The sequence below is a fragment of the Mustela putorius genome, unplaced genomic scaffold, assembly GCF_011764305.1.
Source record: "Mustela putorius furo isolate JIRA1106 unplaced genomic scaffold, ASM1176430v1.1 tig00000698_pilon_pilon_pilon, whole genome shotgun sequence".
NCBI classification, from domain to species: domain Eukaryota; kingdom Metazoa; phylum Chordata; class Mammalia; order Carnivora; family Mustelidae; genus Mustela; species Mustela putorius.
The window spans coordinates 4592118-4604132 of record NW_025421449.1 but is presented as its reverse complement, the minus strand read 5'-3'; the positions used below and the strand labels follow the sequence as shown (position 1 = coordinate 4604132).

The 12015-nt window shown below is 40.0% G+C and overlaps 1 protein-coding gene across 3 annotated transcripts in view; it reads left to right on the top strand.

The window, feature by feature from the left end:
* The window catches only part of ANXA7 (annexin A7), a 33714-nt gene that overhangs the window by 7121 nt on the left and 14578 nt on the right, over positions 1-12015 (top strand). For 2 of the 3 annotated variants that reach the window (XM_004769447.3, XM_004769448.3), the window contains exons 3-8: positions 816-1020; positions 1959-2069; positions 3049-3113; positions 3530-3595; positions 9615-9717; positions 9932-10026. In XM_004769447.3, the coding sequence (XP_004769504.1) occupies positions 816-1020; positions 1959-2069; positions 3049-3113; positions 3530-3595; positions 9615-9717; positions 9932-10026 (645 nt within the window). The remainder of the gene's footprint in view (positions 1-815; positions 1021-1958; positions 2070-3048; positions 3114-3529; positions 3596-9614; positions 9718-9931; positions 10027-12015) is intronic. The other variant, XM_004769449.3, reaches the window with a different exon arrangement.

Sequence of the window (12015 nt, the reverse complement as noted above, 5' to 3'; positions counted from 1 at the left end):
CCATGTAGTCTCTCAGGTTCCCAGGCCCCTTCCACACACTGGCTCTTCCATCCTCTAGTGCCATAGAGTCTTCCCCTGGATTCTCTGCTTCCATTTGGCCAATGAAGGAAAAAACGATGAGAGCATATAGAGGATTGCACAGGTTTTTTAGGGGCCAGGCTGGAAGTGGTGTATATCACTTCTGTCTCTGCTCATTCACCAATACTCAGTCATATTCTACTTAACTGCAGGGGAATCTGGGAAAGGTAGTCTAGCTTTATGGCCAGAGGAGAAAGTTCGGTGAATATGTGACAGTCTCTGCCACTCTCAGACATTGTCTAGTCTGAACTGGGCTTCAAAATGTCACACCCTATGTATGACTCAGGTCAGTTTTCTTCTTCCCTTTTTTTTTTTTTTTCTATTATGCAACAGCTTCAGGTGTGTTACAAGAGAGCTGTGAATTCTCTTTAGGGTAGAGAGCTGTATCTTTCTCATATTTCCAGGTGCTAGAAAAATGAAGAAACTGATGAGCTTTATTAGTTTTTCTGGAAGCCTTGAGGTTTGTAGAGAGTCTAGTTCTTACTCCCCAATAGAGAAACAGACCCCTCTTGCCTGACACTGAATTTAAATAAAATTTAACTGAGTTCTGACAAGCAAATGTCTTGACAAACTATACTGACTGGTAAACTAGTAGAAGATACTGAGACTTTTAGTGGGATTTTTAAGATGTAAAAGAAAATCTAGACCTTAACAATTACTGCTGTTTGTTTTTTTTTTTAGGTGGGTCATATTTCTGTGTAATCACATTCATTTGAAAAATTTTCTTATTTTTGCAGCCTGCAGGTCAGGAGTCATCTTTTCCCCCTCCGGGTCAGTATCCTTATCCTAGTGGCTTTCCTCCAGTGGGAGGAGGTGCCTACCCCCCAGCCCCAAGTAGTGGCTACCCTGGAGCTGGAGGCTACCCGGCCCCTGGAGGTTATCCAGCCCCCGGAGGTTATCCTGGTGCCCCACCACCAGGGGGAGCTCCATCCTATCCAGGAGGTGAGTAATGGGTTGTGGCATTAGTGATGATTTGGGTTGCCTTTTTTGTATGGGGTCAGAGATGCTCTTAGCCTACTTTCTATCGAAGATAGTAAGAACCTAGCTGGCAAGATAGAGGGATAAAGGTTCTTAGGGAGTATGAAAGCTGGAAACAGTCTTAAAAATTCTGTTGTGAGGGGCGCCTGGGTGGCTCAGTGGGTTAAAGCCTCTGCCTTTGGCTCAGGTCATGATTCCAAGGTTCTGGGATCGAGCCCCGCATTAGGCTCTCTGCTCAGCGGGGAGCCTGCTTCCTTCTCTCTCTCTGCCTGCCTCTCTGCCTACTTGTGATCTCTGTCAAATAAATAAATAAAATCTTAAAAAAAAATTCTCTTGTGAAAAAAGAATAAATCTCGTGGTAAAAAAAAGGACCAGTATATAACAGTTTGCTTTGTTTTTTTTTTTTTTTTTTTTTTTAAGATTTTATTTATTTATTTGTCAGAGAGAGAGATTGAAAGAACAAGCAGGGGGAGCAGAAGGCAGAAGGAGAAGCAGACTCCTTGCTGAACAAGGAGCCCAATGTGGGACTTGATTCCAGGACCCCAGGATCAAGACCCGAGTTGAAGGCAGACACTTAACTGACTGAGCTACCAAGGCATCATGTTGATTATTTGTAATCTTAAGAACTGATTAAGTTCAGTTCAGTTAGCATGATTGTGATCTTTAAGACAGCTTTGTTAAAGGGTAAAAAAGCTTAGCACTTCTGTATTATAAGTTATTTACGCAGATGAATGAGATAAAAATTTTGTAATGGAGAAGGAATTGGTAAGTTGAATTTAGACCAGAAGAGACTGCTGTTATAGCATTAATAGCCTATTTTTTCCCACTGTTCTTAGTAGATATTTTTCTAAAGTTGACTCTTCAATCATAAGAACTGTCACTGTATTTATTCTTTTTTCTAGTTCCTCCAGGTCAAGGGTTTGGCACCCCACCAGGTGGAGCAGGCTTTTCTGGCTATCCACAGCCACCCTCACAGTCTTATGGTGGCAGCCCAGCACAGGTCCCACTACCTGGTAGGTACCAACTATCCAGAGATAAACAATAGTATGCTGTCTTAAATCTTTCAGTTGCCATTGAGAGAACTTGGTTTATGTTTGGGATAGTCTTCAGTAAACTTTATTCTAAGTACTTCTATAAATAATTTTAAATATATGGTTTTGTGAAATGGACTAATTTGTTGGAGAAGTTTAATCAGTAAGATGGAAATAAGTACCCACTTTTTCAATTACAAAATATCTGTTCCAAAGCCAAAAAAGCAAAACATTTAGAAGCTTCTCTGCTCACTCCTATACCACTCCTAACCTCTCAGAACTATGTCCTGACATCCTTTTCAGATGGAATCAGAATTTAGTTTGCTTTGAGTGTTTAAAGAAAAAAAAAGGATTATTTGTTAAATTGTGTAGAACATGAGATATTTTAAAAGGTTCTTATGACCAAAGTTGGTATTATTTCTGTTTTTTTAGAATTTTTATTTATTTGATAGAGCACAAGCAGGGGGAGTAGCAGGTGGAAGGAGAAAGAAAGGCAGGCTCCTCTCTGAGCAGGGAGCCAGATGTGGGGCTCAATCCCAGGACCTTGGGATCATGACTTGTGCCGAAGGCAATTGCTAAACCCAGGCACCCCACCAAAGTTGGTTTTCAGTTCAGTGAACTGTAAACCTGGGGTGCCTGCGTGGCTCAGTCGTTAAGCATCTGCCTTGGGCTCAGGTCATGATCCTGGGGTCCTGGGATTGAGCCCTGCATTAGGCTCCCTGCTCAGCGGGGAGCCTGCTTCTCCCTTTACTGCTCCCCCTGCTCGTGTTCCCTCTCATTGTGTCGCTCTGTCAAATAAAATAAATCTTAAAAAAAATAAATAAAAAGTTTATCCTAGTAACTAACATGGTGTGAATGTTCTCATATCTTTTCCATATTCATAGTAGTCAATGCTGTTTTGAAAAATTAAATCCTTTAAGACCTGTTTATTGTTTGTTTGTTTTTTTTTTTTAATGTGTAGGTGGCTTTCCTGGAGGACAGATGCCTTCTCAGTATCCTGGAGGACAAGCTCCTTACCCAAGTCAGGTATTTCTGCTCCTTTCTTTATATTTCATCCAATTTAATTGGATAATGCCAAAGAAGGGCACCACTCCTTTGCTGACATTAGAGATTTCCAAGAAGCACAGTAGATGGTTTATTATAGTCACTTAAGATTCTAATCTTTGGTCTGGTAGACTTACTGCTCACTTCGGTCCATCTTTTGCTGTGTGTCCTGATTTTAAGAAGACAAGCATAGGTCTCTTCCCACAGGTGATGATACTCATAACTTTTCCATAGAGATTCACTTGGGTTCTTGGTATTGGTTTTCTTTTTCTTCTCCCCTTGCTGACAATTAAAACTATGAACTTGCGTGACTGAGTAATTGGTATTTCTGGCAGTGTTTGAGAAAGTGTGGATTTGTTTTCTCTTTTTACCCTCATAATGTTCTACTCTTTTTTCAGATCAATACAGAATCCTTTCCTTCCTATCCTGTTTTCTCTCCTGTTTCTTTGGATTATAACAGTGAAGTGAGTAAGGTTTTCTAATGTTCACTAATTAATAGGTATCCTGTATGTGCCTTCATTACTTTCTGATTTCTCATGTATTTGTCTCTCACAACTTCCTTGAGGACTCAATATCTGATTTACCATTTTGTCCTTTTAGTGCTTGACAAGGCTTTAACCATCATAGCCAATTAGCCCTGGGAGGTCTCCCATATATCAAATTTTTGCCTCATCTCTGTATAGCCCTTTATTTATTATTTTTTTAAAGATTTTATTTATTTATTTGACAGAGAGAGCTCACAAGTAGGCAGAGAGGCAGGCAGAGAGAGGAGGAAGCAGGCTTCCTGCTGAGCAGAGAGCCTGATGTGGGACTCGATCCCAGCACCCCGAGATCATGACCTGAGCCGAAGGCAGCGGCTTAACCCACTGAGCCACCCAGTCGCCCCTATAGCCCTTTATTTTAATACTGTTTAGTTTTTAATTGCCTTGTTAATTCTTTTATATCCTATGCAAGTTACCAGGAACACAAGCAGTATACTTTTATGCTTCTCTTTATCTTGATTTTCTTATTTATTAACATATTATTTCTTCATAAAGATCTATCATTTTCAAGCTTTTTTAAAGCTGGGCTGGGAGGGGGCTTACAGTGGTAGAAGCGAAACATGTTAGCTGTTTTCTGGTTTACTTTCTTGATTTAAGGTATTTGAGCTCCAGAGAGATTAAGAAACTTGTCCAGAGCCACACAGCTAGTGAAAGACAAAGCTAAGACTAGATCTAGCTCTTCTGACTCTCAGACCAGTTGTCTTCCTATCACAGTGCTGTTGGCTGATACTGTAAATGATATTCCTCCAAAGCACATAGAGAATTGTTTGTGATCCTTTTTAAATCTGTTTTTGATCCTTTTTAAATTGAAATTGATCTTTAATCATATTATAAATCTATAACTTTATTTAGTATATATAGAAATTATATATAAATAAATATAAAACTTTAGACTTATTATAAATCTGTAACTTTTAGTAATATATGAGAATTTTAATTTTATTTTAGCTTAAGCATGCTCATAGTTTTAGAAACATTTTATGACTGAATATAAAAGATTTTCAAACATAAGACACTAAAAATGAAACACACATACACATGCAACTCCTGTGTAACAATTTTTACCTTAAGATAGAACTAAAACAAGTAGGTGGAAGTTTACTGAGTGGTAGATTTTGGAAGATCTTTTACATGGAAGTAGAGCAGGCTGCCTTGTGAGGAGAGAGCTCCCTGTCACTGAAAGTCCTCATGTGTGTGTGTTTAGGAAGATGAAAATTTTTGTCTTGGTTGGGCATTTGGATCAGGTGACCTTTCCTGATTGACCCAAATTTTGTTTTTCAGTAGGAAGGTTGGCATCAAATGAATGTCGAAGGGTGGAATTTTTGGTGGCAGATAGTGTGGGCTTTGCTATGCTGAGAAATTTTCCCTAGTTTGAGTTTTGACCTCTAGAACATAGACCCTGATTTCCTTTAATTCATTGTAATGGCTGAAGGATAGTATTTTTTTTTTTTTTAAGATTTATTTATTTATTTATTTGACAGAGAGAGAGATCACAAGTTAGGCAGAGAGGCAGGCAGAGAGAGAGGAGGAAGCAGGCTCCCTGCTGAGCAGAGAGCCCGATGCGGGACTCGATCCCAGGACTCTGAGATCATGACCTGAGCCGAAGGCAGCAGCTTAACCCACTGAGCCACCCAGGCGCCCCAAGGATAGTATTTTTGATGAAGATTCACTTCAAATGTAGACTTTTAACATAGAATAAGACAATTCCATTTTTTTCCTACAGATGAAAAATGGAGTAGTTTTTAAAAAGATTTTATTTATTTATTTGACAGACAGTGAGAGAAGGAACACAAGCAGGGGGAGTGGCAGAGGGAGAAGCAGGCTTCCCGCCGAGCAGGGAACCTGATTGGGGCTTGATCCCAGGACCCTGGCATTATGACCTGAGCTGAAGGCAGATGCTTAACAACTAAGCCACCCAGATGCCCCAAGATTTATTTTTTTTAAGATTGATTGATTGATTGATTTTAGCACGCACACACATGCATATGTGGTGGGAAATGGCAGAGAGTTTTAAGTGGATTGCATGCTATGTGGGGAGCTTGACCTGGGGCTTGATCTTATGACCCCAAGATCATGACCTGAGCCAAACCTGCACCAAACCACTACACCACCCAGGCACCCCATTTATTTGAGAGAGAGAGAGCCCCCACAGTGCAGGGGTAGGGACAGAGAGAGATGGAGAGAGAAATCCAAGTGGACTCTGTGTTTGCTGTCACGACACTGCGATCACCATCTGAGCCGAAACCAAGAGTCAGATGCTTAACCAACTGTTCACCCAGACATCCCAGTTTTTGTTTGTTTTTTGAGAAAGAAGAGGATAACAGAAAATGAGACTCATCAAATAGTACATGTTGAGGGTTAGTTTCTCTCACTGCCTAGTCCAGTGTATTATAAACAAAGGCTTTTTGCCCTACTTAGGTTTTAAAGATTTTTTTTTTTTTTTTATTTGACAGAGAGAGGGATGACAAGTAGGCAGAGAGGCAGGCAGAGAGACAGAGGGGAAAGCAGGCTCCCTGCTTCCGAGCAGAGAGCCCGATGCGGGACTTGATCCCAGGACCCTGAGATCACGACCTGATCTGAGGGCAGAGGCTTAACCCACTGAGCCACTCAGGCGTCCCTGCCCTACTTAGGTTTTAATGAAGGTGGTTACATCAAAGGAAATTTGCTTTAGACTCATGTAAAGGCTTATGTTGAAAAAAAAAATTTATACTTGAATATTTGGAGTTGATAATGGTTTCATTTTTTTCTTAAAACCACTATATAAGTATTTGTTAGTTCCTTGCTTATATTCCTGGCTTAGAAACTTGAGTATGGGATGGTTGTTAGAAAAAAATGTTGGTTTGAGAATATAGATAACTGTGAGAAATTATTGACCCTACAAATGTTTGCTAAAAGATGGTTTGTTCCCTTTATCCCCTTTTACTTCGCTCCTGTAGTTGCTGGCATATTGCTGTATCCAGTGAGTATAACTTTAAATGCAGTTTCAGTTGCAATTGAGTCATTTTACATTTTGCAGTCATGTTGAATACATCTTTAAATTACATTTGAGAGATAATGAGTTAAATAAAATATATTATTAAAATTCAGTTTTGGGGCACCTGGGTGACTCAGTGGGTTAAAGCCTCTACCTTCAGCTCAGGTCATGATCCCAGGGTCCTGGGATTGAGCCCCGCATTGGGCTCTCTGGTCAGTGGGGAGTCTGCTTTCCCCTCTCTCTCTGCCTCCCTCTCTGCCTACTTGTGATCTCTGTCAAATAAATCTTTAAAAAAATAATTCAGTTTTAAGAAACTGTGGTGGGATATCATCTCACTTCATCCCGTCTCTCTTAGGCCCTGATTTGAATAGTTTAAGAAAACTATTGAATTGTTTCCTAGCTATGTATTTTTAAATTTTCAAATAATTTCAGACTTAAAAAAAGTTATAAAGATTGTATATAGGGGGATTCTGAGTAGCTCAGTCAGCTAAGCATCTGCCTTCAGCTCAGATCATGATCCCAGAGTCCTGGGATCAAACCCTGCATTGGGCTTCCTGCTCCCCCGGAGCCGCTTCTCCCTCTCCCTCTGCCTGCTGCTCTCCTGCTTGTGTTCATTCTCTGTGTGTGTGTGTGTCAGATAAATAAATAAAATCTTTAAACAAAAAACTGTAGGGATGCCTGAGTGGCTCAGTTGATTGGGTGTCTGCCTTCGGCTCAGTTCGTGATCCTGGGGTCCTGGGATCAAGTCCCAGGTCGAGCTCCTTGGACAGTGGGGAGCTTGCTTCTGCCTCTGCCTGCAGCTTCTCCTGCTTGTGCTCACTCGCTCTCTCTGACAAATTTTTTAAAAGTTGTACATAGAATTCCTGTATACCCTTTACCCAGATCTTCCAATATTAACTTCCTACATAAACACAGCACAGTGATCAAAGTCAGGAAATAACAATGATATAATAATATAACCCAGCTTATAGACCTTATTCAGGTTTTACCAGTTGTCCCAATAATGACCTTCTTTTCTGGTTCAGGATCAAATCCAGTATGAAACATTGCATTTATCATATCTATTAAGTTTCCTTTTTTTCCCCATTTTTATTTTATTATTTTTTAGTAGTCTCTCTGCCCCATATGGGTCTCAAACTCCAGACCCTGAGATCAAGAGTCACATGCTCTACTGACTGAACCAGCCAGGTACCTCTCTTAAGTTTCCTTTTTTAAATTTTTTTAAAGATTTTATTTATTTGACAGAGGGAGATCACAAGTAGGCAGAGTAGCAGGCAGAGAGAGAAGGGGAAGCAGGTTCCCTGCTGAGCAGAGAGCCCGATGTAGGGCTCAATCCCAGGACCCTGGGATCATGACCTGAGCCGAAGGCAGAGGCTTAACCCACTGAGCCACCCAGGCGCCCCTTAAGTTTCCTTTAATGTGACACAGTTCTTCAGTTTTTATTGTTTATGACCTTCACACTTTTAAAGAGTGCTACTACTATTACCAGTTATTTTGTAGAAAATTCCTTGGTTTGGGTTTGTCTGATACTTTCTCATGACTAAGGTTAGGTTTTGCCATTTTGGAGGGAATATCACAGAAATGATCTTGGATCCCCAGTGCATTATATATCAGGAGACTTATTCTGTTACTGGAAATGATTGATTTTGATCACTTGGGTCTGCCAAGTTTTCTACTATACTGTTACAAACTATGCAAATACCTTGGATTGCATCATACTTTTAATAATTTTAGCATCCATTGATATTTCTCTCCAGAAACAGTTACTACCATGGCATTTGTTAAATTGATTTTTAAATTTCCCCATAGATTTGTATTTTTAAAATACAGTCCCTGTTTTGCTTTCTGGTTTATTTCCTATGTCATCAATGAAGAATATTCTACCTCCCAGAATCTCCGATCATTGTTCCCTTTTATTTTGTGCTTTCTTATTATAAAACATTTTATTTCATCTTTGATAATGAGGGCTTGTAGAAGAAATCGGAGATACTGTCAAAATTATATTGCCTGGGGGCACCTGGGTGTCTCGGTCAGTTAAGCGTCTGCCTTTAGCTCATCATGATCTCAGGTTGCTGGCATTGAGCCCTGCATCGGGTTCCCTCCTCAGCGTGGGAATCAGCTTCTCCCTCTGTCCCTCCTCCTTGCTTGTGTGCTCTCAAGTAAATCTTAAAAAAAAATTATATTGCTTGTCCGAAACCTCATTGGGCAGCTCAAGGTCTACTTAACTAAAACCCTTATTATATTACTGTCTTTAAATCAAACACTGCTGCTCATCTCACACTATCCAGGGATCGATCTCTTTTTTCCTCCTACTAAGAAGAAAATCAAGACTCAGAAAGATTTTGGCAAGTTTCACAAGCTTGACTTTCTTCTCTCCTAAAAGTTTGGCGTTTAGCTGTTTTTTGGCAGGTAGAGAATAGGTCTTTCTTGCCTGCTCCAGAGTGAGCCTTCATAATAAAATACTCGGGTCCTTTGTCCTAAAACTTAAACATGGCCTTCTTGACTAAGAGTGTTGACTGGGGAAGTCTTAAGTTGTCTTCTTGACAGCAGAGAGTCCTGACTTTTTTTTTTTTTAATTTATATTTCTTTACTAAAGATGTTGAGTATTTTTTCATGTTTCTTTTTTCCCCAATTTTATTGAGATATGAGTAACCTGTAACATTGTATTAGTTTTGGGTGTACAATATGATGATTTGATTTGATCTATTTTTTTTTAAATTTTATTTATTTGGGAGAGTGCAAGAGAAAGTGAGCTGGAGGAGGGGGAGAGGCAAAGGGAGAGGGAGAAGCAGATTCCCCACCGAGCAGGGCGCCGGATTTGGGGGCTCAATTCTGGGACTCTGGGATCCTGACGTGAGCTGAAGGCAGGCACTTAACGGACTGAGCCATCCAGGTGCCCTGATGTATTTTTATATTATGAAATGATTAGCACAATAACTGAGTTGGATTTTGTGCCTTGTGTTTCAGCCTGCTGCGATGACTCAGGGAACTCAAGGAACAGTCCGACCAGCTGCCAACTTTGATGCCATGAGAGATGCAGAAATTCTTCGTAAAGCAATGAAAGGTTTTGGTAAGGAAAACAGGTTTTTAATCTTATTTATAATTTTGATTGATTGAATCTAAAGTACAAATAAGCTTTATTTTACAAGTGAAATTTATGTGTCCACCTGTGCACGTGACTCAGTGTAGTCTGGCACCAGGCACCTTGTAAGCATCTAAGAGATGTTGTCAAGGAATACCCAGGACAGAGTTCATCCTTACTTAAACATGTATGGTTCTTTCAGGGACAGACGAGCAGGCAATTGTGGACGTTGTGGCCAACCGTTCCAATGATCAGAGGCAAAAAATTAAAGCAGCTTTTAAGACCATGTATGGCAAGGTACATATATTTTTTCTTTTCTGGCCACAGACAGTGGCCTGTAGACTTTACATTTATGTCAGGTTGGATACTATCTTTTTATTAGTGCTGGTGGTGCGTAGTAGAGACAACTAGATTTCAGACACCATAGGAGTGGTGTGTTCACTATTTCTCTTAAAAGCCTTTCTAATTTTGGAGTAGTCCTTGATCTCATAGTCCTACTCATACCTCAGATGATGTCTGATATAGGATAGATGCTCAGTAGAAAGTAGATTATGGCCATAATAGCATAACTGATAGTAGATAAATTTATATATAAAATAGGTAGATAAATAGTATAATAGAAAAAGAGTTTGGTTCTCAGCCTTCTCTTTACATGGGATTCAAGGACTTTTTCTTGGTGTTTGGCATCCTCTTCCACTCCTCTCCCTCCCTCTAAACATATCCTGTCTTAGGATGCATGCAACTTTTTGTCATTCCCTGCACACATCCTGGTCTTTCATAATGCTGTGCTTCGTATACATTGTTCTCTAGGCCTAGAACACCACTTCCTCTTTTTTTTTTTTTTCTTCATGGCGAACACCTTATTTAGGATTTAGCTTGCATCAGCTACTCTGTGAAGTTTCTCTCCTTTCTCAGGGCAGAGTTTTGCTGCCATTTTCACGGCAGTACAGTCATATTTTGTAAAATCTCTGCCATAACTGATCTTCTTGCCTACTCCCTGCAGCAGTGAGCTCCCCTCAGACAAACCATGTCCTCTTCATCTGGGCATTTGCAGCACCAAGTATAGGAGTAGTAACAAATAGCCACTTAATAAATATTTCCTGAATGGATGGTCAGTGACAAAATCCAGCAAGATTCTAGGGCTAAAAAGCGCTATTGCTTCTGATATATGAAGGGGAAAGCTGGATAGCATTATTTTTCTATTTAGATAGAAATCCTAAAATTTCCTAACATTCTCTGGAACCGGTTTACTTTTGTCAGAATGGGAATAGAGGTTCATTGGTTTGTCCCACTTCACCTATTCTATGCCTTACTCTCTCTGCCTGGCCCAGCTCCACTTCTTTAGTCTTAAAGCTGATTAAGTGACACAAAGTCTAGATTTCCTTACAGTTCCACATCAGATTCACTTCACTAACAAAATTATTTTCCTTGTTATGAATCTCTTTAATATATACCCTATGCTGTGCTGTCCTGAATTTTCTCCTATATCAGTTTTGAATTAAAACTAAATTCACAGCCTATGTTTGTTTTTGGTTTTTTGTTTTGCACCCAGCCACCTTTTCTCTTGGCTTCCTGGTTTTTTAAAAAAATTGATTAATTAATTTAAAAGATTTTATTCATTTATTTGACAGATAGAGATCACAAGTAGGCAGAGAGAAAAGGGGAAGCAGGCTTCCTGCTGAGCTGAGAGCTCGGTGTGGCGCTCGATCCTAGGACCCTGAGACCATGACCTAAGCCAAAGGCAGTCAGAGAATGACAAATTACCATATGATTTCACTCACGTGTGGGATTTAAAAAACAACACAGATGAGCATAAGGGAAGGAAAAATAAGGTAAAATCAGAGAGGGAGACAAACCATCATAAGAGACTCTTAATTATAGGAAACAAACAGGATTGCTGGAAGGGAGGGGATGGGGGAATGGGGTAACTGGGTGATGGACGACATCAAGAAGGGCGCTTGATGTAATGAGTACTGGGTGTTGTATGCAACTGATGAATCACTAAACTCTACTTCTGAAACTAATAATACACTATGCTAATTAATTGATTTTAAATTGAAAAAATAGGGGTGCCTGGGTGGCTCTGTGATTAAGCATCTGTCTTCGGCTCAGGTCATCTTCCCAGGGTTCTGGGATCGAGCCCAGCATCAGGCTCCCTGCTCAGCCAGGAGCCTGCTTCTCCCTCACCTATTGCCCCTGCTTGTATTCTTTCACTGTCTCTCTGTCAAATAAATAAATAAGATTTTTAAAAAATTAATTATTGAAAAATTAATTTGCATGAGTGTA